This window comes from Odontesthes bonariensis, chromosome 15, assembly GCF_027942865.1.
Source record: "Odontesthes bonariensis isolate fOdoBon6 chromosome 15, fOdoBon6.hap1, whole genome shotgun sequence".
NCBI classification, from domain to species: Eukaryota; Metazoa; Chordata; class Actinopteri; order Atheriniformes; family Atherinopsidae; genus Odontesthes; species Odontesthes bonariensis.
In genome coordinates this window covers 37603344-37628145 of record NC_134520.1, presented here as the reverse complement: position 1 = coordinate 37628145, position 24802 = coordinate 37603344, and the positions used below count along the sequence as shown (strand labels likewise).

Sequence of the window (24802 nt, the reverse complement as noted above, 5' to 3'; positions counted from 1 at the left end):
TAACCAGCTAACCAAACCCTAACCAGTTAACCAAACCATAACCAGTTAACCAAACCCGAACCAGCTAACCTAACCCTAACCAGGTAACCTAACCCTAACCAGCTAACCAAACCCTAACCAGCTAACCAAACCCTAACCAGTTAACCAAACCATAACCAGTTAACCAAACCCGAACCAGCTAACCTAACCCTAACCAGGTAACCTAACCCTAACCAGCTAACCAAACCCTAACCAGTTAACCAAACCCGAACCAGCTAACCTCACCCGCACCAGCTAACCTAACCCTAACCAGCTAACCTCACCCGAACCAGCTAACCAAACCCTAACCAGTTAACCAAACCCGAACCAGCTAACCAAACCCTAACCAGCTAACCTCACCCGAACCAGCTAACCAAACCCTAACCAGCTAACCAAACCCTAACCAGTTAACCTAACCCTAACCAGCTAACCTAACCATAACCAGCTAACCTCACCCGAACCAGCTAACCAAACCCTAACCAGCTAACCTAACCATAACCAGCTAACCAAACCCTAACCAGCTAACCAAACCCTAACCAGTTAACCTAACCCTAACCAGCTAACCTAACCCTAACCAGCTAACCTCACCCGAACCAGCTAACCAAACCCTAACCAGCTAACCAAACCCTAACCAGTTAACCTAACCCTAACCAGCTAACCTAACCCTAACCAGCTAACCAAACCCTAACCAGCTAACCTAACCATAACCAGTTAACCAAACCCTAACTAGCTAACCAAACCCTAACCAGTTAACCAAACTCTAACCAGCTAACCAAACCATAACTAACTAACTTAACCATAACCAGCAAACCAAACCCTAACCAGATAACCTAATCATAACCAGATAACCAGCTAACCAAACCCTAACCATCACTTCCTGTAAATCCTAAAGCTCTGGTGGAGTCTTCTGATTACAGGTTTAGAACAAAGATGGCTGCCTACGTGAGCACGGCGTGCCCACCTGTAATAGAGTCATGTTCTTAGCACGTTATCACAGCCGTGTGGAGCCTGCAGCGCCACCTGCTGACCGCAGCAGGCTGAACCAGGTGATGGAAACCAGTCTGAACATGTTCTCTGAGGAGATGTTCAGACTGCAGCTGAAAACCTTCTTACTCTGTGGCTGTGGATCAGAAGCAGCCCCCCCCCCCCCAGTGGGAGGTTTCTGGTTTGATCCACCAGCTGAGAAAGTGAAAGTTTAACAGGCGTAGAACACAGAGATGTTCTCACTGTGTTGTTCTCTGAGCTCCAGAAGACAAAGCAGCACATGAACGCATCTATTCAGGAGGAGATGATCGCTGTTTACTTTGTGGAGAATAATTTAACGTGAGAATTAAACCCTGAACACAGACACACAGGCAGCTGAGCTGTGGCTGAGCGCCCGGCTGAATATTGAGCCGACTTATCTGGAGACACAGCAGCCTCCACATTAACACACCCAGGATTATGGTGAGAAGGACCAGAGCGCCGGGGTTCCTTTATTTACTCCAACGTGCACACACACACGTGCACACACACACGTGCACACACACACGTGCGCATGATGAAGGTTTATGGGAAGTCTTCCCCTTATCTTCAGAGGTTCCTCCTGAGCTTCGTTCCAACTGAAGCGACTGTAATTTCATGCTTCCAGATGCTGTGTGTGTGCACGTGTGTGTGTGCATGTGTGTGGTTACCCCTCCGAGTATTAACCCACATGATTATTATTCCTCTGTAAACACAGACGCAGCTACATCACAAACACAAAGAGCAAACTGGACGTGGGATCAGATGTTCTGATTCTGCTCAAACTCTTTCAGAGGATCCTGGGACTCTTCTTCTTCTTTCCTGTTCAGCAGCCGAATGTTTTCTGCTCGTAAAAGACGAGTAAAACTCGATGTTTTTTGTCTGTTTGCAGCAGCGAGTCGACGCAGTTTATCTGTGGTTTAGATTCTGAGCTGAGAATCAGTCTGAAGGCAAGATGGCGATGTAACCATAGTCATGAGGTCAGAGGTCCAAAGTCTGTTGCTCACAGGCTTTTATTCTGTAAGTCTGCTGCTCACAGGCTTTTATTTTGTAAGTCTGCTGCTCACAGGCTTTTATTCTGTAAGTCTGCTGCTCACAGGCTTTTATTCTGTAAGTCTGTTGCTCACAGGCTTTTATTCTGTAAGTCTGCTGCTCACAGGCTTTTATTTTGTAAGTCTGTTGCTCACAGGCTTTTATTTTGTAAGTCTGTTGCTCACAGGCTTTTATTCTGTAAGTCTGCTGCTCACAGGCTTTTATTCTGTAAGTCTGTTGCTCACAGGCTTTTATTCTGTAAGTCTGTTGCTCACAGGCTTTTATTCTGTAAGTCTGCTGCTCACAGGCTTTTATTCTGTAAGTCTGTTGCTCACAGGCTTTTATTCTGTAAGTCTGTTGCTCACAGGCTTTTATTCTGTAAGTCTGCTGCTCACAGGCTTTTATTCTGTAAGTCTGTTGCTCACAGGCTTTTATTCTGTAAGTCTGTTGCTCACAGGCTTTTATTCTGTAAGTCTGTTGCTCACAGGCTTTTATTCTGTAAGTCTGCTGCTCACAGGCTTTTATTCTGTAAGTCTGCTGCTCACAGGCTTTTATTTTGTAAAAGTCTGTTGCTCACAGGCTTTTATTCTGTAAAAGTTACTATAGTTACCATTTTCATCTCATAGTTTTCAGTTTTTTCAGTTCCTCAGGGTTCTGTGCTCGGTCCGATTCTTTTCCCTTTATACATGCTTCCATTAGGTAACATTATTAGACAGCATGGCATAAAGTTCCACCGCTATGCTGATGATACTCAGCTGTACTTATCTATAAAACCAGATGAACCCAATAGGTTGGTCAGACTACAAGCATGTCTTACAGACATAAAGACCTGGATGACTCAGAACTTTCTGCTTCTAAACTCAAACTGAAGTCGTTATCTTTGGACCTGAAACTGTCTGGTTCTATAGTTACTCTGATGGTATTTCCTCAGCTTCTGGTCCTACAGTGAGGAACCTTGGAGTTATTTCTGACCAGGATCTGTCCTCTGACTCGCATATAAAACAGGTTTCTAGGACTGCCTTCTTTCATCTTCGTAATATTGTTAAAATCAGGAACATCCTGTCTCAGAGTGATGCAGAAAAACTGCTCCATGCATCTGTTCCTTCAGTCTTTATCAGGAAGAAGAAACAAAGTTCAGTTCAGGAGGGTTGGAACAACAACAAAAAACTTTATTTACAAAGTGAACTCATGAAAACACAACTTAAAACAGCAGGAAATAAACTGAGATAATTTAACATCTGTAACAGAAGCGTGTGAACAGAGGAATGGTCCTTTAGCAGCTTCTCCACCTTCATCCAGAGTGTGATGACGCTGCGATGACATCATGCCAGCTTCTCGTCGTCCTGCACACAAACCATCAGCGAACCGTCAGTGCCGAACCTGCACTAGTTATTACCGAACCTGGACTAGTTATTACCGAACCTGCACTAGTTATTGCCTAACCTGGGCTAGTTATTGCCTAACCTGGGCTAGTTATTGCCTAACCTGGACTAGTTAGTGCCAAACCTGCACTAGTTATTACCTAACCTGGACTAGTTAGTGCCTAACCTGCACTAGTTATTACCGAACCTGCACTAGTTAGTGCCTAACCTGGACTAGTTAGTGCCAAACCTGCACTAGTTATTACCGAACCTGCACTAGTTATTGCCTAACCTGGGCTAGTTATTGCCTAACCTGGGCTAGTTATTGCCTAACCTGGGCTAGTTATTGCCTAACCTGGACTAGTTAGTGCCTAACCTGGACTAGTTATTACCTAACCTGGACTAGTTATTACCTAACCTGGACTAGTTAGTGCCAAACCTGCACTAGTTATTATGGGAAGTCTTCCCCTTATCTTCAGAGGTTCCTCCTGAGCTTCGTTCCAACTGAAGCGACTGTAATTTCATGCTTCCAGATGCTGTGTGTGTGCACGTGTGTGTGTGCATGTGTGTGGTTACCCCTCCGAGTATTAACCCACATGATTATTATTCCTCTGTAAACACAGACGCAGCTACATCACAAACACAAAGAGCAAACTGGACGTGGGATCAGATGTTCTGATTCTGCTCAAACTCTTTCAGAGGATCCTGGGACTCTTCTTCTTCTTTCCTGTTCAGCAGCCGAATGTTTTCTGCTCGTAAAAGACGAGTAAAACTCGATGTTTTTTGTCTGTTTGCAGCAGCGAGTCGACGCAGTTTATCTGTGGTTTAGATTCTGAGCTGAGAATCAGTCTGAAGGCAAGATGGCGATGTAACCATAGTCATGAGGTCAGAGGTCCAAAGTCTGTTGCTCACAGGCTTTTATTCTGTAAGTCTGCTGCTCACAGGCTTTTATTTTGTAAGTCTGCTGCTCACAGGCTTTTATTCTGTAAGTCTGTTGCTCACAGGCTTTTATTCTGTAAGTCTGCTGCTCACAGGCTTTTATTCTGTAAGTCTGTTGCTCACAGGCTTTTATTCTGTAAGTCTGCTGCTCACAGGCTTTTATTTTGTAAGTCTGTTGCTCACAGGCTTTTATTTTGTAAGTCTGTTGCTCACAGGCTTTTATTCTGTAAGTCTGCTGCTCACAGGCTTTTATTCTGTAAGTCTGTTGCTCACAGGCTTTTATTCTGTAAGTCTGCTGCTCACAGGCTTTTATTCTGTAAGTCTGCTGCTCACAGGCTTTTATTCTGTAAGTCTGTTGCTCACAGGCTTTTATTCTGTAAGTCTGTTGCTCACAGGCTTTTATTCTGTAAGTCTGCTGCTCACAGGCTTTTATTCTGTAAGTCTGCTGCTCACAGGCTTTTATTTTGTAAAAGTCTGTTGCTCACAGGCTTTTATTCTGTAAAAGTTACTATAGTTACCATTTTCATCTCATAGTTTTCAGTTTTTTCAGTTCCTCAGGGTTCTGTGCTCGGACCGATTCTTTTTACTTTATACATGCTTCCATTAGGTAACATTATTAGACAGCATGGCATAAAGTTCCACCGCTATGCTGATGATACTCAGCTGTACTTATCTATAAAACCAGATGAACCCAATAGGTTGGTCAGACTACAAGCATGTCTTAAAGACATAAAGACCTGGATGACTCAGAACTGTCTGCTTCTAAATTCAAACTGAAGTCATTATCTTTGGACCTGAAACTGTCTGGTTCTATAGTTACTCTGATGGTATTTCCTCAGCTTCTGGTTCTACAGTGAGGAACCTTGGAGTTATTTCTGACCAGGATCTGTCCTCTGACTCGCATATAAAACAGGTTTCTAGGACTGCCTTCTTTCATCTTCGTAATATTGTTAAAATCAGGAACATCCTGTCTCAGAGTGATGCAGAAAAACTGCTCCATGCATCTGTTCCTTCAGTCTTTATCAGGAAGAAGAAACAAAGTTCAGTTCAGGAGGGTTGGAACAACAACAAAAAACTTTATTTACAAAGTGAACTCATGAAAACACAACTTAAAACAGCAGGAAATAAACTGAGATAATTTAACATCTGTAACAGAAGTGTGTGAACAGAGGAATGGTCCTTTAGCAGCTTCTCCACCTTCATCCAGAGTGTGATGACGCTGCGATGACATCATGCCAGCTTCTCGTCGTCCTGCACACAAACCATCAGCGAACCGTCAGTGCCGAACCTGCACTAGTTATTACCGAACCTGCACTAGTTAGTGCCTAACCTGGACTAGTTATTACCGAACCTGCACTAGTTATTGCCTAACCTGGGCTAGTTATTGCCTAACCTGGGCTAGTTATTGCCTAACCTGGACTAGTTAGTGCCAAACCTGCACTAGTTATTACCTAACCTGGACTAGTTAGTGCCTAACCTGCACTAGTTATTACCGAACCTGCACTAGTTATTGCCTAACCTGGGCTAGTTATTGCCTAACCTGGACTAGTTAGTGCCAAACCTGCACTAGTTATTACCTAACCTGGACTAGTTAGTGCCTAACCTGCACTAGTTATTACCGAACCTGCACTAGTTAGTGCCTAACCTGGACTAGTTAGTGCCAAACCTGCACTAGTTATTACCGAACCTGCACTAGTTATTGCCTAACCTGGGCTAGTTATTGCCTAACCTGGGGTAGTTATTGCCTAACCTGGACTAGTTAGTGCCTAACCTGGACTAGTTATTACCTAACCTGGACTAGTTATTACCTAACCTGGACTAGTTAGTGCCAAACCTGCACTAGTTATTACCGAACCTGCACTAGTTAGTGCCTAACCTGGACTAGTTAGTGCCAAACCTGCACTAGTTAGTGCCAAACCTGCACTAGTTATTACCTAACCTGGACTAGTTAGTGTCTAACCTGCACTAGTTATTGCCTAACCTGGACTAGTTAGTGCCCAACCTGCACTAGTTATTACCTAACCTGCACTAGTTAGTGCCAAACCTGCACTAGTTATTACCTAACCTGGACTAGTTAGTGCCAAACCTGCACTAGTTATTACCTAACCTGGACTAGTTAGTGCCGAACCAGCGCTAGTTATTTCCATAACCTGGACTAGTTAGTGCCAAACCTGCACTAGTTATTACCGAACCTGCACTAGTTATTACCTAACCTGGACTAGTTAGTGCCGAACCAGCGCTAGTTATTACCTAACCTGGACTAGTTAGTGCCAAACCTGCACTAGTTATTACCTAACCTGCACTAGTTATTGCCTAACCTGGACTAGTTAGTGTCTAACCTGCACTAGTTAGTGCCTAACCTGCACTAGTTAGTGCCGAACCTGGACTAGTTAGTGTCTAACCTGCGGTCCATCACAGACCCGGGCCGTGGTTCTGCTGACAGATGTTTGGTTCAGCTGTGGTCAGATTCAGTTTTAACTCACCGTGAGGCCGAGGCGGGTCCAGATGTGTTCACAGAGACAGATGTGGCTTCCTGTAGGTCTGGTTGGTGATGGACAGACGGGTCAGTCGGGCGCCATAATAATCAACAATGTAGTTCGACCCATCAGCTGGACCCACGATCTGCAGGAGACACGGAGAGGAATTCCTTTTTATCTTCTTTATCCTGAACGGCAGCCGGAGGCTTTAGTTTGTGAACCCTCTCCAGAGTCGATCTGAACCTTCAACACCAGCTTAACTCCTGTATATTTAACTGTTTTTATATTATCTTTCATCACCTTTTGAAATCAGCTTTCATAAGTTTGGTTCCTTTTAAACTTAAATGTATTTTCTGGTGCGGTATAAATAAGTGAACCCTCGTTCACACGCTGTTTAAAACAGCTGGTGACCATCGGACGTTTGTAGATGAACCGGCCCTCTGCCTGGCTGGGAACAGGTTTAAGATGGCGGCAGGAAGCAGGTTGTTACCGTCGCCTGGTCTGCCGACACCAGCCGACTCTGACGTGGAAACTATTAGATTCCAGCCAAGCAGTAAAATTCTGTTCAGTTGTGCCTTTAAACTCTGAGTATTTCAGTGTTTTATCACATTAAAGCGGCAGGAAGTGTGAAGGTGAGGCTGGTTTAAAGGGTTCAAAAAGCTCATTGGCTGCTGTGTTTGTATCAAACCACCTGAGCAGGCTGTGACCCACCTGAGCAGGCTGTGACCCACCTGAGCAGGCTGTGACCCACCTGAGCAGGCTGTGACCCACCTGAGCAGGCTGTGACCCACCTGAGCAGGCTGTGACTCACCTGAGCAGGCTGTGACCCACCTGAGCAGGCTGTGACCCACCTGAGCAGGCTGTGACTCACCTGAGCAGGCTGTGACCCACCTGAGCAGGCTGTGACTCACCTGAGCAGGCTGTGACTCACCTGAGCAGGTTGTGACCCACCTGAGCAGGCTGTGACTCACCTGAGCAGGCTGTGACTCACCTGAGCAGGCTGTGACCCACCTGAGCAGGCTGTGACTCACCTGAGCAGGCTGTGACCCACCTGAGCAGGTTGTGACCCACCTGAGCAGGCTGTGACTCACCTGAGCAGGCTGTGACTCACCTGAGCAGGCTGTGACTCACCTGAGCAGGCTGTGACCCACCTGAGCAGGCTGTGACCCACCTGAGCAGGTTGTGACCCACCTGAGCAGGCTGTGACCCACCTGAGCAGGCTGTGACTCACCTGAGCAGGCTGTGACTCACCTGAGCAGGCTGTGACCCACCTGAGCAGGCTGTGACCCACCTGAGCAGGCTGTGACTCACCTGAGCAGGCTGTGACCCACCTGAGCAGGCTGTGACTCACCTGAGCAGGCTGTGACTCACCTGAGCAGGCTGTGACTCACCTGAGCAGGCTGTGACTCACCTGAGCAGGCTGTGACCCACCTGAGCAGGCTGTGACCCACCTGAGCAGGCTGTGACCCACCTGAGCAGGCTGTGACCCACCTGAGCAGGTTGTGACCCACCTGAGCAGGCTGTGACTCACCTGAGCAGGCTGTGACCCACCTGAGCAGGCTGTGACCCACCTGAGCAGGCTGTGACCCACCTGAGCAGGCTGTGACCCACCTGAGCAGGTTGTGACCCACCTGAGCAGGCTGTGACTCACCTGAGCAGGCTGTGACCCACCTGAGCAGGCTGTGACCCACCTGAGCAGGCTGTGACTCACCTGAGCAGGCTGTGACCCACCTGAGAAGGCTGTGACTCACCTGAGCAGGCTGTGACACACCTGAGCAGGCTGTAACTCACCTGAGCAGGCTGTGACCCACCTGAGCAGGCTGTGACCCACCTGAGCAGGTTGTGACCCACCTGAGCAGGCTGTGACCCACCTGAGCAGGCTGTGACCCACCTGAGCAGGCTGTGACCCACCTGAGCAGGCTGTGACTCACCTGAGAAGGCTGTGACCCACCTGAGCAGGCTGTGACCCACCTGAGCAGGCTGTGACCCACCTGAGCAGGCTGTGACTCAACTGAGCAGGCTGTGACTCAACTGAGCAGGCTGTGACCCACCTGAGCAGGCTGTGACCCACCTGAGCAGGCTGTGACCCACCTGAGCAGGCTGTGACTCAACTGAGCAGGCTGTGACCCACCTGAGCAGGCTGTGACCCACCTGAGCAGGCTGTGACCCACCTGAGCAGGCTGTGACCCACCTGAGCAGGCTGTGACCCACCTGAGCAGGCTGTGACTCACCTGAGCAGGCTGTGACCCACCTGAGCAGGCTGTGACTCACCTGAGCAGGCTGTGACCCACCTGAGAAGGCTGTGACCCACCTGAGAAGGCTGTGACTCACCTGAGCAGGCTGTGACCCACCTGAGAAGGCTGTGACTCACCTGCATGGCGATCAGTATGAAGTCGATCAGCGTGCCGATCCCACAGAAACCAACGGTGCAGAACTTAAGCAGACCTGAAATTTAAGACAGAAAATATGAATCAAACTGATCTCACAGTCGATGGTGTTTGACCTGAACCTCTGAGTCTGAAGTACTGATCATGCAACCCATCGGTCCTGCTTCTCCACCAGGTGACCTCACACTCAGGTGTGTGTGTGTGTGTGCACGTGTGTGTGCGTGCACGTGCTTACCCAGAGCCGGGTATCCCAGGTAGAAGCGATCCGCTCCGAGCCAGCCCAGAAACAGAGACAACGCCACCGCAACTTTGTAGGAATAACCGCTCCTGAGAACACACACGGTGGTTAGAACACATTCAGGAAATCTGTGTGTGAGTGCACGTGTGTGTGTGCACGTGTGTGTGTGTGTGCATGTGATCAGCACTCACACATTCCTGCAGGGGACGGTTTTGTTGAAGCCGACCTCTTCCCCGCTGAACCTGAACTCCGTCCCGTTTGGGAGCCGACAGCTGATGTTCGGAGCTGGGAGGCACTCCACTGCACACGTGCACACACACGTGCACACACACGTGCACACACACGTGCACACACACACGCACACACACACACACACACACACACACACACACACACAGGAACCATCAGACTCTTCTGAGCGTGTTTAACAGCTTTTCTCTCCACATATTCTTAGAAACTGAGGAAATGTGAGAAATGTGTCGCTTGGATTGAAGCTTCTGAGCTTCCGTCTCTGAGGTTCTGTCTCTGAGGTTCTGTCTCTGAGGTTCCGTATCTGAGGTTCTGTCTCTGTGGTTCTGTCTCTGAGGTTCTGTCTCTGAGGTTCTGTATCTGTGGTTCTGTCTCTGAGGTTCTGTATCTGAGGTTCTGTCTCTGTGGTTCTGTATCTGTGGTTCTGTCTCTGAGGTTCTGTCTCTGAGGTTCTGTATCTGAGGTTCTGTCTCTGAGGTTCTGTCTCTGAGGTTCTGTCTCTGAGGTTCTGTATCTGTGGTTCTGTATCTGTGGTTCTGTCTCTGAGGTTCTGTCTCTGAGGTTCTGTATCTGTGGTTCTGTATCTGTGGTTCTGTCTCTGTGGTTCTGTCTCTGTGGTTCTGTCTCTGAGGTTCTGTATCTGTGGTTCTGTCTCTGAGGTTCTGTCTCTGAGGTTCTGTATCTGAGGTTCTGTATCTGTGGTTCCGTCTCTGAGGTTCCGTATCTGAGGTTCCGTATCTGAGGTTCTGTCTCTGAGGTTCCGTATCTGAGGTTCTGTCTCTGTGGTTCTGTCTCTGTGGTTCTGTCTCTGTGGTTCTGTCTCTGAGGTTCTGTCTCTGTGGTTCTGTCTCTGTGGTTCTGTATCTGTGGTTCTGTATCTGTGGTTCTGTCTCTGAGGTTCTGTCTCTGAGGTTCTGTATCTGAGGTTCTGTATCTGAGGTTCTGTCTCTGTGGTTCTGTCTCTGTGGTTCTGTATCTGTGGTTCCGTCTCTGAGGTTCCGTATCTGAGGTTCCGTATCTGAGGTTCTGTCTCTGAGGTTCCGTATCTGAGGTTCTGTCTCTGTGGTTCTGTCTCTGTGGTTCTGTATCTGAGGTTCTGTCTCTGAGGTTCTGTCTCTGTGGTTCTGTATCTGAGGTTCTGTATCTGAGGTTCCGTCTCTGAGGTTCTGTCTCTGAGGTTCTGTATCTGAGGTTCTGTATCTGAGGTTCTGTCTCTGTGGTTCTGTCTCTGTGGTTCTGTATCTGAGGTTCTGTATCTGAGGTTCTGTATCTGTGGTTCTGTCTCTGTGTTCTGTCTCTGTGGTTCTGTATCTGAGGTTCTGTCTCTGTGGTTCTGTATCTGAGGTTCCGTCTCTGAGGTTCCGTCTCTGAGGTTCCGTATCTGAGGTTCCGTATCTGAGGTTCCGTATCTGAGGTTCTATATCTGAGGTTCTGTCTCTGAGGTTCCGTCTCTGAGGTTCCGTCTCTGAGGTTCCGTATCTGAGGTTCCGTCTCTGAGGTTCCGTATCTGAGGTTCCGTATCTGAGGTTCCGTCTCTGAGGTTCCGTATCTGAGGTTCTGTATCTGAGGTTCTGTCTCTGTGGTTCTGTCTCTGAGGTTCTGTATCTGAGGTTCTGTATCTGAGGTTCCGTCTCTGTGGTTCTGTATCTGAGGTTCTGTATCTGAGGTTCCGTCTCTGTGTTCTGTCTCTGTGGTTCTGTATCTGAGGTTCTGTCTCTGTGGTTCTGTATCTGAGGTTCCGTCTCTGTGTTCTGTCTCTGTGGTTCTGTATCTGAGGTTCTGTCTCTGTGGTTCTGTATCTGTGGTTCTGTCTCTGTGTTCTGTCTCTGTGGTTCTGTATCTGAGGTTCTGTCTCTGTGGTTCTGTATCTGAGGTTCTGTATCTGAGGTTCTGTATCTGAGGTTCTGTCTCTGTGTTCTGTCTCTGTGGTTCTGTATCTGTGGTTCTGTATCTGAGGTTCCGTCTCTGAGGTTCCGTCTCTGAGGTTCTGTATCTGAGGTTCTATATCTGAGGTTCTGTCTCTGTGGTTCTGTATCTGAGGTTCTGTCTCTGAGGTTCCGTCTCTGAGGTTCCGTATCTGAGGTTCTGTATCTGAGGTTCTATATCTGAGGTTCTGTCTCTGTGGTTCTGTATCTGAGGTTCTGTCTCTGAGGTTCCGTCTCTGAGGTTCCGTATCTGAGGTTCCGTCTCTGAGGTTCTGTATCTGAGGTTCTGTCTCTGAGGTTCTGTCTCTGAGGTTCTGTCTCTGAGGTTCTGTATCTGAGGTTCTGTATCTGTGGTTCTGTATCTGAGGTTCCGTCTCTGAGGTTCCGTATCTGAGGTTCTGTATCTGAGGTTCTGTCTCTGAGGTTCTGTATCTGAGGTTCTGTATCTGTGGTTCTGTATCTGAGGTTCCGTCTCTGTGGTTCTGTATCTGAGGTTCTGTATCTGAGGTTCCGTCTCTGTGTTCTGTCTCTGTGGTTCCGTCTCTGAGGTTCTGTCTCTGAGGTTCTGTCTCTGTGGTTCTGTCTCTGTGGTTCTGTATCTGAGGTTCTGTATCTGAGGTTCTGTATCTGTGGTTCTGTCTCTGTGGTTCTGTATCTGAGGTTCTGTATCTGAGGTTCTGTCTCTGAGGTTCTGGTTCTGAGGTTCTATCAGAACACGACCCAAACAGTCACACAGCGTTTACAGCGTCTTAAGATAAGAGAAAACTGAAACAACACAGATCAGAACCGGCCCGTTTGGGTCACCTCGTGAGTCAGAGCAGGACCAGGACCCCCATGTTGACTCTAAACCGGGTCAGAAGCAGTCAAAGTGACTCCATCTGACACCTGAAACACGTTCTCCAGCCGTCACTCACCCCACGCCCTCATCTCCCGGCAGTTCTCCGGCTCCTGGGTGGATTCATCGATCTTTGGATCTTTGCACAGATACGTGAGAGAGTGAAGGAGTCCAACCGGTCAGAGCCGCTCAAAACATTCTCTGGTCCAAGGTTCTGGTCCAGAACAACCCGGAAACATTCTCTGGTCCAAGGTTCTGATCCAGAACAACCAGGAAACATTCTCTGGTCCAAGGTTCTGATCCAGAACAACCCGGAAACATTCTCTGGTCCAAGGTTCTGATCCAGAACAACCCGGAAACATTCTCTGGTCCAAGGTTCTGATCCAGAACAACCAGGAAACATTCTCTGGTCCAAGGTTCTGATCCAGAACAACCCGGAAACATTCTCTGGTCCAAGGTTCTGATCCAGAACAACCAGGAAACATTCTCTGGTCCAAGGTTCTGATCCAGAACAACCAGGAAACATTCTCTGGTCCAAGGTTCTGATCCAGAACAACCCGGAAACATTCTCTGGTCCAAGGTTCTGATCCAGAACAACCAGGAAACATTCTCTGGTCCAAGGTTCTGATCCAGAACAACCCGGAAACATTCTCTGGTCCAAGGTTCTGATCCAGAACAACCAGGAAACATTCTCTGGTCCAAGGTTCTGATCCAGAACAACCAGGAAACATTCTCTGGTCAAAAGTTCTGATCCCGAACAACCAGGAAACATTCTCTGGTCCAAGGTTCTGATCCAGAACAACCAGGAAACATTCTCTGGTCCAAGGTTCTGATCCAGAACAACCAGGAAACATTCTCTGGTCCAAGGTTCTGATCCAGAATAACCCGGAAACATTCTCTGGTCCAAGGTTCTGATCCAGAACAACCAGGAAACATTCTCTGGTCCGAAGTTCTGATCCAGAACAACCAGGAAACATTCTCTGGTCCGAAGTTCTGATCCAGAAAAACCAGGAAACATTCTCTGGTCCAAGGTTCTGATCCAGAACAACCAGGAAACATTCTCTGGTCCAAGGTTCTGATCCAGAACAACCAGGAAACATTCTCTGGTCCAAGGTTCTGATCCAGAATAACCCGGAAACATTCTCTGGTCCAAGGTTCTGATCCAGAATAACCCGGAAACATTCTCTGGTCCAAGGTTCTGATCCAGAACAACCAGGAAACATTCTCTGGTCCAAGGTTCTGATCCAGAACAACCAGGAAACATTCTCTGGTCCAAGGTTCTGATCCAGAATAACCCGGAAACATTCTCTGGTCCAAGGTTCTGATCCAGAACAACCAGGAAACATTCTCTGGTCCAAGGTTCTGATCCAGAACAACCAGGAAACATTCTCTGGTCCAAGGTTCTGATCCAGAATAACCCGGAAACATTCTCTGGTCCAAGGTTCTGATCCAGAACAACCAGGAAACATTCTCTGGTCAAAAGTTCTGATCCCGAACAACCAGGAAACATTCTCTGGTCCAAGGTTCTGATCCAGAACAACCAGGAAACATTCTCTGGTCCAAGGTTCTGATCCAGAATAACCCGGAAACATTCTCTGGTCCAAGGTTCTGATCCAGAATAACCCGGAAACATTCTCTGGTCCAAGGTTCTGATCCAGAATAACCCGGAAACATTCTCTGGTCCAAGGTTCTGATCCCGAACAACCAGGAAACATTCTCTGGTCCAAGGTTCTGATCCAGAATAACCCGGAAACATTCTCTGGTCCAAGGTTCTGATCCCGAACAACCAGGAAACATTCTCTGGTCCAAGGTTCTGGTCCAGAACCAGGAAACATTCTCTGGTCCAAGGTTCTGGTCCAGAACAACCAGGAAACATTCTCTGGTCCAAGGTTCTGATCCAGAACAACCCGGAAACATTCTCTGGGCCAAGGTTCTGGTCCAGAACAACCAGGAAACATTCTCTGGTCCAAGGTTCAGGTTCACAGCGTTATAAATAAAATTATTATTATTATTACCTGCCATAACCAGCTGGTTTTAACTGGATTTAACTGGGTTTAACTGGGTTTAACTGGTGTTTCTTCTTCTGATCGTTTCTGTATCCGGACATATTTACAGACCTGAGACACTTAAAATCTGTTTTTAGAACAAAAACACATTTACAACCGACTTCAAGCTCCTCGTAACGGTTCGTGACGTCACATTTGCTGCTCTGACGCAATAAAAAACACCGACAAACACCAGCCCGAACCCGTTTTCACTCGGGTTTTCCCGGTTCCAGACTAAAAACATCACACCGGAAGCTAAGCTAACTGCGGCTAGCCGCTAGCTTCAGATCAATAACTCTCCGTGCGTGTGTGATCTGAGCGCGTGCACGTCAGTGAAAGGATATTGTCCGAGCCGGAGGTGCTCGCAGCTGTCCGCGTGCTCCGCCAGCACGAGCCTGAGGTGGCAGTAAACGCTGTAGAACAGCAGAGTCCAAAACCCGCAGCGCAAACACGGCCACCGTCTGCGGGAGGCCGCCATGTCTGACCGCGTCACGTGACCAGGCGGTGCGTTCAGGGCGCCGCGGAGCGTATGAATACAGAACAGCCCCCCCCAAAAAAAACCCACCGGAAGGTTCACTCAAAGATGTGTATAGAATGGCGATATTTGATTTATTCGGTCATCTGTGCAATAATTCACGTCACTACTGTGCAATATCTTATCTATTTATGGTCAGACTATGTGCATACAATGTGTAATTAACACAAGTGTAGTGCAATATGGGCAATAACTCAACCATAGTGCTATAACTTATTTTATTTAACTCTCTTTACTTTGTATATCTTGTATAGCCTATATTCTATTTTTACACTTTGTTTTAGATTATTCTATATTAATTATATTTTAATGATATATTATATTAATTATTCTATAGTATACTGTATTTTAGATTCATAGAGATCCTATGTGTGTGTTTGGAGCTACTGGGGACTTGAATTTCCCTGAGGGAGTCATCCCAAGGGGTAAATAAAGTTCAGTCATGGGGCAAATAAACCTGAAATATTTACGTTTTTCATTTTAAAAAATAAATATGGACTTCGTCTGTAGTGTGATAATTAGCTTACTACTTTGATGTTTATAATAACCTAAACGTTTGAGAATTAAGCAAGTTATACAAGAGTCTATAGATATCTATGGTTCTATACATATCTATGGTTCTATACATATCTATGGTTCTATACATATCTATGGTTCTATACATATCTATGATTCTATACATATCTATGGTTCTATACATATCTATGATTCTATACATATCTATGGTTCTATACATATCTATGATTCTACACATATCTATGATTCTATACATATCTCTGATTCTATACATATCTATGGTTCTATACATATCTATGATTCTACACATATCTATGATTCTATACATATCTATTGTTCTATACATATCTCTGATTCTATACATATCTATGGTTCTATACATATCTATGGTTCTATACATATCTATGGTTCTATACATATCTCTGATTCTATACATATCTATGGTTCTATACATATCTATGATTCTACACATATCTATGATTCTATACATATCTCTGATTCTATACATATCTATGATTCTATACATATCTATGGTTCTATACATATCTATGATTCTACACATATCTATGATTCTATACATATCTCTGATTCTATACATATCTCTGATTCTATACATATCTATGATTCTATACATATCTATTGTTCTATACATATCTCTGATTCTATACATATCTATGGTTCTATACATATCTATGATTCTATACATATCTATGGTTCTATACATATCTATGGTTCTATACATATCTATGGTTCTATACATATCTATGATTCTACACATATCTATGATTCTATACATATCTCTGATTCTATACATATCTCTGATTCTATACATATCTATTGTTCTATACATATCTCTGATTCTATACATATCTATGGTTCTATACATATCTATGATTCTACACATATCTATGATTCTATACATATCTCTGATTCTATACATATCTCTGATTCTATACATATCTATGATTCTATACATATCTATTGTTCTATACATATCTCTGATTCTATACATATCTATGATTCTATACATATCTATTGTTCTATACATATCTCTGATTCTATACATATCTATGGTTCTATACATATCTATGATTCTATACATATCTATGGTTCTATACATATCTATGATTCTACACATATCTATGATTCTACACATATCTATGATTCTATACATATCTCTGATTCTATACATATCTCTGATTCTATACATATCTATTGTTCTATACATATCTCTGATTCTATACATATCTATGGTTCTATACATATCTATGATTCTACACATATCTATGATTCTATACATATCTCTGATTCTATACATATCTCTGATTCTATACATATCTATGATTCTATACATATCTATTGTTCTATACATATCTCTGATTCTATACATATCTCTGATTCTATACATATCTATGGTTCTATACATATCTCTGATTCTATACATATCTATGGTTCTATACATATCTATGGTTCTATACACATCTATGGTTCTATACATATCTATGGTTCTATACATATCTATGATTCTATACATATCTCTGATTCTATACATATCTATGGTTCTACACATATCTATGGTTCTACACATATCTATGGTTCTATACATATCTATGATTCTACACATATCTATGATTCTGTACATATCTATGGTTCTACACATATCTATGGTTCTACACATATCTATTGTTCTATACATTTCTATTGTTCTATACATATCTATGGTTCTATACATATCTATAGTTCTATACATATCTATGGTTCTATACATATCTATGGTTCTATACATATCTATGGTGCTGTGGACCTCAGGGATAAACAGGAAGAGGAACTCAAGCTGGAGAAACTTCCGACAAGAAGAAGAAGAAGTGATGACAGGTGTTGAATTTCACAGGTGTGATACAGGAACAGTTTTCAGATTTCAGACTGTGAAAAATGAAACCCTTAAAGATTAGATTTTACTTTATTCATCCCACAACGGGGAAATTCACTTGTCACAGCAGCAACAACAGACATGAAACAAGAAATTTAAAAAAAGAGAAAACATTTTTTTTTAAAGAGAAAAAGCAAGTACTAAAAAGTAAAGTGACCTTGTATAAATAATATTGCACATTGTGAAGTTGAAATGACTAAAATATAAATAATACGGGTAAAGAAGAATCTCTATATGATTATCATGGGAAAGGCAACAACATGATCAGTGTTGTAAAGTCTGACAGCTGCCGGGATGAAGGACCTGCGGAACCTCTCCTTCCTGCACCGTGGTGTGAAAGTCTGATGCTGAAGGAGCTGTACAGGGACCCTGGTAACAAAAAGACCTTCCTTAAATGGTCGGAAACATCTTTAAAACAACATGAAATGTAAAAGTTTCCAGTAAAATCAGAATTATTCTTATTCACCGACAAGGAATCTGTTGTTCTGCACCGAGAATAAACCCAAGCAAAGAAATAAAGGTGGAGATGAATAAAAGATTCAACAAATAAAACTAACAACATGCTCATAACAGGGGAATCATGTACCAGGAACTTTAGGATGAAGTTTAACATGAAAATACATTCATGGTGACTTCTACCAACTCTGCCACAGAAGATAAATGTGGATATAATGTTCAGAAAGGCTGATTTTAAACTGTGATGAGTCAGAAATGAGGGAGAGTTAGAAGTTAGAGCATCCGGGTGAGAAGAGGAGGACGTAATCTGAATGAAAGCACAGAAAACTCTGTAACTTTACACAGAAATAAAGACTGAAATGATTATTTAAAACCCAACAGTCCAGAGGATTGTGGCTTTTTCATCTGGATCAGGAGAAGCTGATTTATTCATTCATTCATTTATCAAACAGAATAAAGGTTTCAGAAATGATAAACTGGGTTTTCTTTGGTCTCTGGAGGAAGTTTCTGCTCATTTTGATCCGTTTAAATGTTTAGGTTTTAGTTCTGAGGTGGTCTGAGAAGGTTTAAAGTGGTTTAACTGCCAAAAAGCTGTGAAAAGTTCACTTTTCTCTCAGTCGGAAGCAAACTTTTAACAGAATAAAGGTTTCAGAAATCATAAACTGGGTTTTCCTTGGTCTATGGAAGCAAACTTTTCTTCTGAAGGGGAGCTCAGTGTTTCCGCCTGCAGCTTCAGAGCGACGCTGGCTCCGGACTGGACCCGGAGAAAGTGAGTTATCTGCCGGTTATCCGCCGGTTCGGAGGCGGGTTGACTGTCGGCGGCTCGGTTCTGCGCGTGAAACGGAACCGCGCGCGGGTCTGAGCGGAACCGTGCGCGCGCCTGGTGGAAGTTTGGTGGATGCGTCAGAGAAGGTGAGGCGTGTCGTCACCGTGTTTGGAAAGTTTGACGCACCTGTTGAATGTGCGCGTGTCTCAGCTTAAAAACGCTTCCAACTCACCAGGAAACTGTAAACATTTACAGAGCGCGCGGGATTTATAGTTTAATAATTATTATTTACTCCCCTCCCCCGCCGAGCTCCCAGTTTCACTTCCTGGTTCCTCAGGTGAGCGTGCAGGTGAGCGTGCAGGTGAGCCGCTTCCTCAGATTTAAATGCGACCTTCAGCCGGTTTCTGTTTTCTAACATAACTTCGGTTCTGGTTCCGCTCGGCTCGGCTCGGCTCTGCTCTGACTGATACCTGCATCGTGGTCACGAGCCTCTCACTCCTAGCACCTGAGCTGCAGGAACCAGAAACCAGCCGCGTGCACGTGTGGAAGGTAAACATATATTCGGTGGTGCTGTACGGCGGCCCTGAGGGATCAGTCCGCTTCAGAACCTCCATGAAAGTGTTTGTTTAAAGGTTCTGACACACCTGCTCAGCCTCAGAGTTGTTGGTGATTCAGATTATTGTTGATATTCACCTTGTTGATGACGTCATGTGGCTGCACAGCAGGAAAGTTTTCAGCCTGATCTTACAGGTAGAGAGGGGCCTGATTACTGAAGGCTCTGCCTCCCAAACTGGCAGCTGGTTCCACAGAGAGGGGCCTGATAACTGAAGGCTCTGCCTCCCAAACTGGCAGCTGGTTCCACAGAGAGGGGCCTGATAACTGAAGGCTCTGCCTCCCAAACTGGCAGCTGGTTCCACAGAGAGGGGCCTGATAACTGAAGGCTCTGCCTCCCAAACTGGCAGCTGGTTCCACAGAGAGGGGCCTGATAACTGAAGGCTCTGCCTCCCAAACTGGCAGCTGGTTCCACAGAGAGGGGCCTGATAACTGAAGGCTCTGCCTCCCAAACTGGCAGCTGGTTCCACAGAGAGGGGCCTGATAACTGAAGGCTCTGCCTCCCAAACTGGCAGCTGGTTCCACAGAGAGGGGCCTGATAACTGAAGGCTCTGCCTCCCAAACTGGCAGCTGGTTCCACAGAGAGGGGCCTGATAACTGAAGGCTCCGCCTCCCAAACTGGCAGCTGGTTCCACAGAGAGGGGCCTGATAACTGAAGGCTCCGCCTCCCAAACTGGCAGCTGGTTCCACAGAGAGGGGCCTGATAACTGAAGGCTCTGCCTCCCAAACTGGCAGCTGGTTCCACAGAGAGGGGCCTGATAACTGAAGGCTCTGCCTCCCAAACTGGCAGCTGGTTCCACAGAGATGGGCCTGATAACTGAAGGCTCTGCCTCCCAAACTGGCAGCTGGTTCCACAGAGAGGGGCCTGATAACTGAAGGCTCTGCCTCCCAAACTGGCAGCTGGTTCCACAGAGAGGGGCCTGATAACTGAAGGCTCTGCCTCCCAAACTGGCAGCTGGTTCCACAGAGAGGGGCCTGATAACTGAAGGCTCTGCCTCCCAAACTGGCAGCTGGTTCCACAGAGAGGGGCCTGATAACTGAAGGCTCTGCCTCCCAAACTGGCAGCTGGTTCCACAGAGAGGGGCCTGATAACTGAAGGCTCTGCCTCCCAAACTGGCAGCTGGTTCCACAGAGAGGGGCCTGATAACTGAAGGCTCTGCCCCCCAAACTGGCAGCTGGTCCCACAGAGAGGGGCCTGATAACTGAAGGCTCTGCCTCCCAAACTGGCAGCTGGTTCCACAGAGAGGGGCCTGATAACTGAAGGCTCTGCCTCCCAAACTGGCAGCTGGTTCCACAGAGAGGGGCCTGATAACTGAAGGCTCTGCCTCCCAAACTGGCAGCTGGTTCCACAGTGTTCACAGCTTGTTTTTGTGTGCATCATGAGTCGAGTCACTTTTATCCACGCAGCACGTTGTAAGGCCTCGGTATGCTTCTCCGTCGCTATCCGCAAATCCGACTCCATGGTCACGCAGAGGCTTTAAACCTTTCAAAGTTCTCCGTCGGGATGTCGGATACGCAAGGCAGTTCACCTCCCGATCAGTAGGTGGCGCTACGTTAAAGGGACAGTCCGTCTCTTTTGACATGAAGCTGTGTAACATCCCATATCAGCAGCATCATTTCTGAACATCTTCTTACCCCCTGCTGCGTCCTGTGAGCAGAGTTCCAGCCTCGTTTTGGTGTTGATGAAGGTAGTCCGGCTAGTTGGCTGGGGTTTAAAAAATAAAGCGTTTTGCTTCTCAGAACAATATGCGTTCAACAGAGTAATACATTTGCATCACAAAATGGTTCTCCAGGAAAAAGTCAGACCTCACAATCTCTTGGCCCTATTTTCTCTCCCTTCGTATCAGTGCGTTCAGCCACCTAGCGATAGCTGCTTCTGTTTAGGTGATTACTGCTCGGTCTGCTCATCGGCTGCACAGTTTACACAGCCCGTAGTGATACGAAGGGAGAGAAAATAGCGCCAAGAATTCCTCGTGTGTGTCCACATACCTGGCATAAAAAGCGATTCTGATTCATGTCAAAAGAGGCGAACTGTCCCTTTGAACGACCCAATCTCTTGCGTATATGGTGAAAGTGTTTGATTGGTTGTTCACCTTCCGGCTCCGTTCCTCCTCACAGGGAACGATGGCGACCGGGAGAGAAAGGCTGCTGTTGGAGTTTGTTGATGTTCAAATGCAAATAATTTTCACCAAATGTTGACCAGCACACAGTAAACTCTTTCAAAGATGGCGGTGTTGTTGTTCTGAGAGGAAGGAGCTAAACCGGAGAAGTGATTCCGGAAATGATGTCGTTAGCCGACCAATCACAACCCTCGCGATCTCCGGGAGGGTTTCCGTAGACGACCATAAATCAGCCTTAACACAACATGAACGGTTTCATTCAGGAAACCCCAACAGTGTAAAAACGGGTCAAACCAATCAGATAATCTAACAAATAAGAGGCAATAAGCAGAGAGGACCCGCCCACCTCTGCCTCTCACTGACTAGTACTAGTTACCCTCTCTGGGTGGGTTGGTTAGGCTCGTGTGAGCCCGTCCAAACGCTGCCGCTCCGTGTTCGGGTCACAGTTTGTAACACAGGTAGTTAAATGAAGCGTACCCACGCCACCGACTGGACTTCGCTTTATAGTCGGTATCTAACCTGCCCGGTAACTAGTAGTTAACTAGTAGTTAGGTCAGCTTTGTTGTGGTCGGGGTATTTCACCTGAATGTTGAAGAACATACGTCTATCACCTGCTCAGGTGTGGAGTCAGATTCAGTATTTCTATTAATGTTGACCCCTGACCCCTGACCTGGCAACATGTTACCCCTGACCCCTGACCTGGCAACATGTTACCCCTGACCCCTGACCTGGCAACATGTTACCCCTGACCCCTGACCTGGCAACATGTTACCCCTGACCCCTGACCTGGCAACATGTTACCCCTGACCCCTGACCTGGCAACATGTGACCCCTGACCTGGCAACATGTTACCCCTGACCCCTGACCTGGCAACATGTGACCCCTGACCTGGCAACATGTTACCCCTGACCCCTGACCTGGCAACATGTTACCCCTGACCCCTGACCTGGCAACATGTTACCCCTGACCCCTGACCTGGCAACATGTTTGTGTTTTTCCTTCAGACTGATCCAGAACCAGCAGAGAAAGCACAGCCACCATGTATGAAAACGTCCCAGCAGGTAAACCCTCTCGCTGTTCCACGTGCACTCAGCTGTGTGCACGGTTCTGCGAATTATTTACTCAAATAATCCCGTTTTTCTGAAGGGGAACCAAAGGTTTGAGTTTCAGGAAACCAGCAAACAGGAAGCTGCGCAGCTCAGTCGCTTTGAGGTTTAAAGTTTAGGGGAATAAAGTGTTAACATTAACAGCTAAAGTACTAAATATATTTCTGTCGTTTGTTTCTACTTTTACCTGATTTTCAGTCCTGATTGAGGCAGAAATGTCAGAAACTGAAGGTGTAACCGAACCTCTGACATCTGACCCTGCAGCAGAAGTTTTTAAATCTAAAACATAAATGCAGAAAATGAACAATTTGAATGGTTTAAAGATAAATAACTCAAAGGATTTAAAAGGAGTAAGATCAGTGACCTGTGTTTAACCGTCTGTGTTTAACCGTCTGTGTGTTTAACCGTCTGTGTGTTTAACCGTCTGTGTGTTTAACCGTCTGTGTGTTTAACCGTCTGTGTGTTTAACCGTCTGTGTGTTTAACCGTCTGTGTTTAACCGTCTGTGTGTTTAACCGTCTGTGTGTTTAACCGTCTGTGTGTTTAACCGTCTGTGTGTTTAACCGTCTGTGTTTAACCGTCTGTGTGTTTAACCGTCTGTGTGTTTAACCGTCTGTGTTTAACCGTCTGTGTTTAACCGTCTGTGTGTTTAACCGTCTGTGTGTTTAACCGTCTGTGTGTTTAACCGTCTGTGTGTTTAACCGACTGTGTGTTTAACCGTCTGTGTGTTTAACCGTCTGTGTGTTTAACCGTCTGTGTGTTTAACCGTCTGTGTGTTTAACCGACTGTGTGTTTAACCGTCTGTGTGTTTAACCGTCTGTGTGTTTAACCGACTGTGTGTTTAACCGTCTGTGTGTTTAACCGTCTGTGTTTAACCGTCTGTGTTTAACCGTCTGTGTGTTTAACCGTCTGTGTGTTTAACCGTCTGTGTGTTTAACCGTCTGTGTGTTTAACCGACTGTGTGTTTAACCGTCTGTGTGTTTAACCGTCTGTGTGTTTAACCGTCTGTGTGTTTAACCGTCTGTGTGTTTAACCGACTGTGTGTTTAACCGTCTGTGTTTAACCGTCTGTGTGTTTAACCGACTGTGTGTTTAACCGTCTGTGTGTTTAACCGTCTGTGTTTAACCGTCTGTGTGTTTAACCGTCTGTGTGTTTAACCGTCTGTGTGTTTAACCGTCTGTGTGTTTAACCGTCTGTGTGTTTAACCGTCTGTGTGTTTAACCGTCTGTGTTTAACCGTCTGTGTGTTTAACCGTCTGTGTGTTTAACCGTCTGTGTGTTTAACCGTCTGTGTGTTTAACCGTCTGTGTTTAACCGTCTGTGTGTTTAACCGTCTGTGTTTAACCGTCTGTGTTTAACCGTCTGTGTGTTTAACCGTCTGTGTGTTTAACCGTCTGTGTGTTTAACCGTCTGTGTTTAACCGTCTGTGTGTTTAACCGACTGTGTGTTTAACCGACTGTGTGTTTAACCGACTGTGTTTAACCGTCTGTGTGTTTAACCGACTGTGTTTAACCGTCTGTGTGTTTAACCGACTGTGTGTTTAACCGACTGTGTGTTTAACCGACTGTGTTTAACCGTCTGTGTGTTTAACCGTCTGTGTTTAACCGTCTGTGTGTTTAACCGACTGTGTGTTTAACCGTCTGTGTGTTTAACCGTCTGTGTGTTTAACCGACTGTGTGTTTAACCGTCTGTGTGTTTAACCGACTGTGTGTTTAACCGTCTGTGTGTTTAACCGACTGTGTGTTTAACCGACTGTGTTTAACCGTCTGTGTTTAACCGTCTGTGTGTTTAACCGTCTGTGTGTTTAACCGTCTGTGTGTTTAACCGTCTGTGTGTTTAACCGACTGTGTGTTTAACCGTCTGTGTGTTTAACCGTCTGTGTGTTTAACCGTCTGTGTGTTTAACCGACTGTGTGTTTAACCGTCTGTGTTTAACCGACTGTGTGTTTAACCGACTGTGTGTTTAACCGTCTGTGTGTTTAACCGACTGTGTGTTTAACCGTCTGTGTGTTTAACCGTCTGTGTGTTTAACCGACTGTGTGTTTAACCGTCTGTGTGTTTAACCGACTGTGTGTTTAACCGTCTGTGTGTTTAACCGACTGTGTGTTTAACCGACTGTGTTTAACCGTCTGTGTTTAACCGTCTGTGTGTTTAACCGTCTGTGTGTTTAACCGTCTGTGTGTTTAACCGTCTGTGTGTTTAACCGTCTGTGTGTTTAACCGTCTGTGTGTTTAACCGTCTGTGTGTTTAACCGTC

The 24802-nt window shown here is 45.8% G+C and overlaps 2 protein-coding genes across 5 annotated transcripts in view; both read right to left on the bottom strand.

Moving 5' to 3' along the window:
- Nucleotides 1-24802, bottom strand: part of patj (PATJ crumbs cell polarity complex component) — a 251504-nt gene that overhangs the window by 97828 nt on the left and 128874 nt on the right. The window lies entirely within an intron of this gene.
- LOC142400874 (TM2 domain-containing protein 1-like) lies at nucleotides 5394-15001 on the bottom strand. The gene is made up of 7 exons (XM_075486130.1): nucleotides 14853-15001; nucleotides 12543-12616; nucleotides 9646-9754; nucleotides 9452-9543; nucleotides 9201-9274; nucleotides 6836-6974; nucleotides 5394-5603 (listed from the first exon to the last, which is right to left on the bottom strand). The coding sequence occupies exons 1-6, from the start codon at nucleotides 14984-14986 to the stop codon at nucleotides 6864-6866; spliced, it is 594 nt and encodes a 197-aa protein (XP_075342245.1). The 5' UTR covers nucleotides 14987-15001; the 3' UTR covers nucleotides 5394-5603; nucleotides 6836-6863.

Excerpts from the sequence above, each read along its gene's own strand:
- LOC142400874 (XM_075486130.1), bottom strand. The coding sequence starts at position 14,986 with ATGGCGGCCTCCCGCAGACGGTGGCCGTGTTTGCGCTGCGGGTTTTGG. Across the intron at positions 9,755-12,542 it reads CCGGGAGATGAGGGCGTGGG|TGGAGTGCCTCCCAGCTCCG; the intron begins GTGAGTGACGGC and ends GCACGTGTGCAG. Across the intron at positions 9,544-9,645 it reads ACCGTCCCCTGCAGGAATGT|GAGCGGTTATTCCTACAAAG; the intron begins GTGAGTGCTGAT and ends GTGTGTTCTCAG.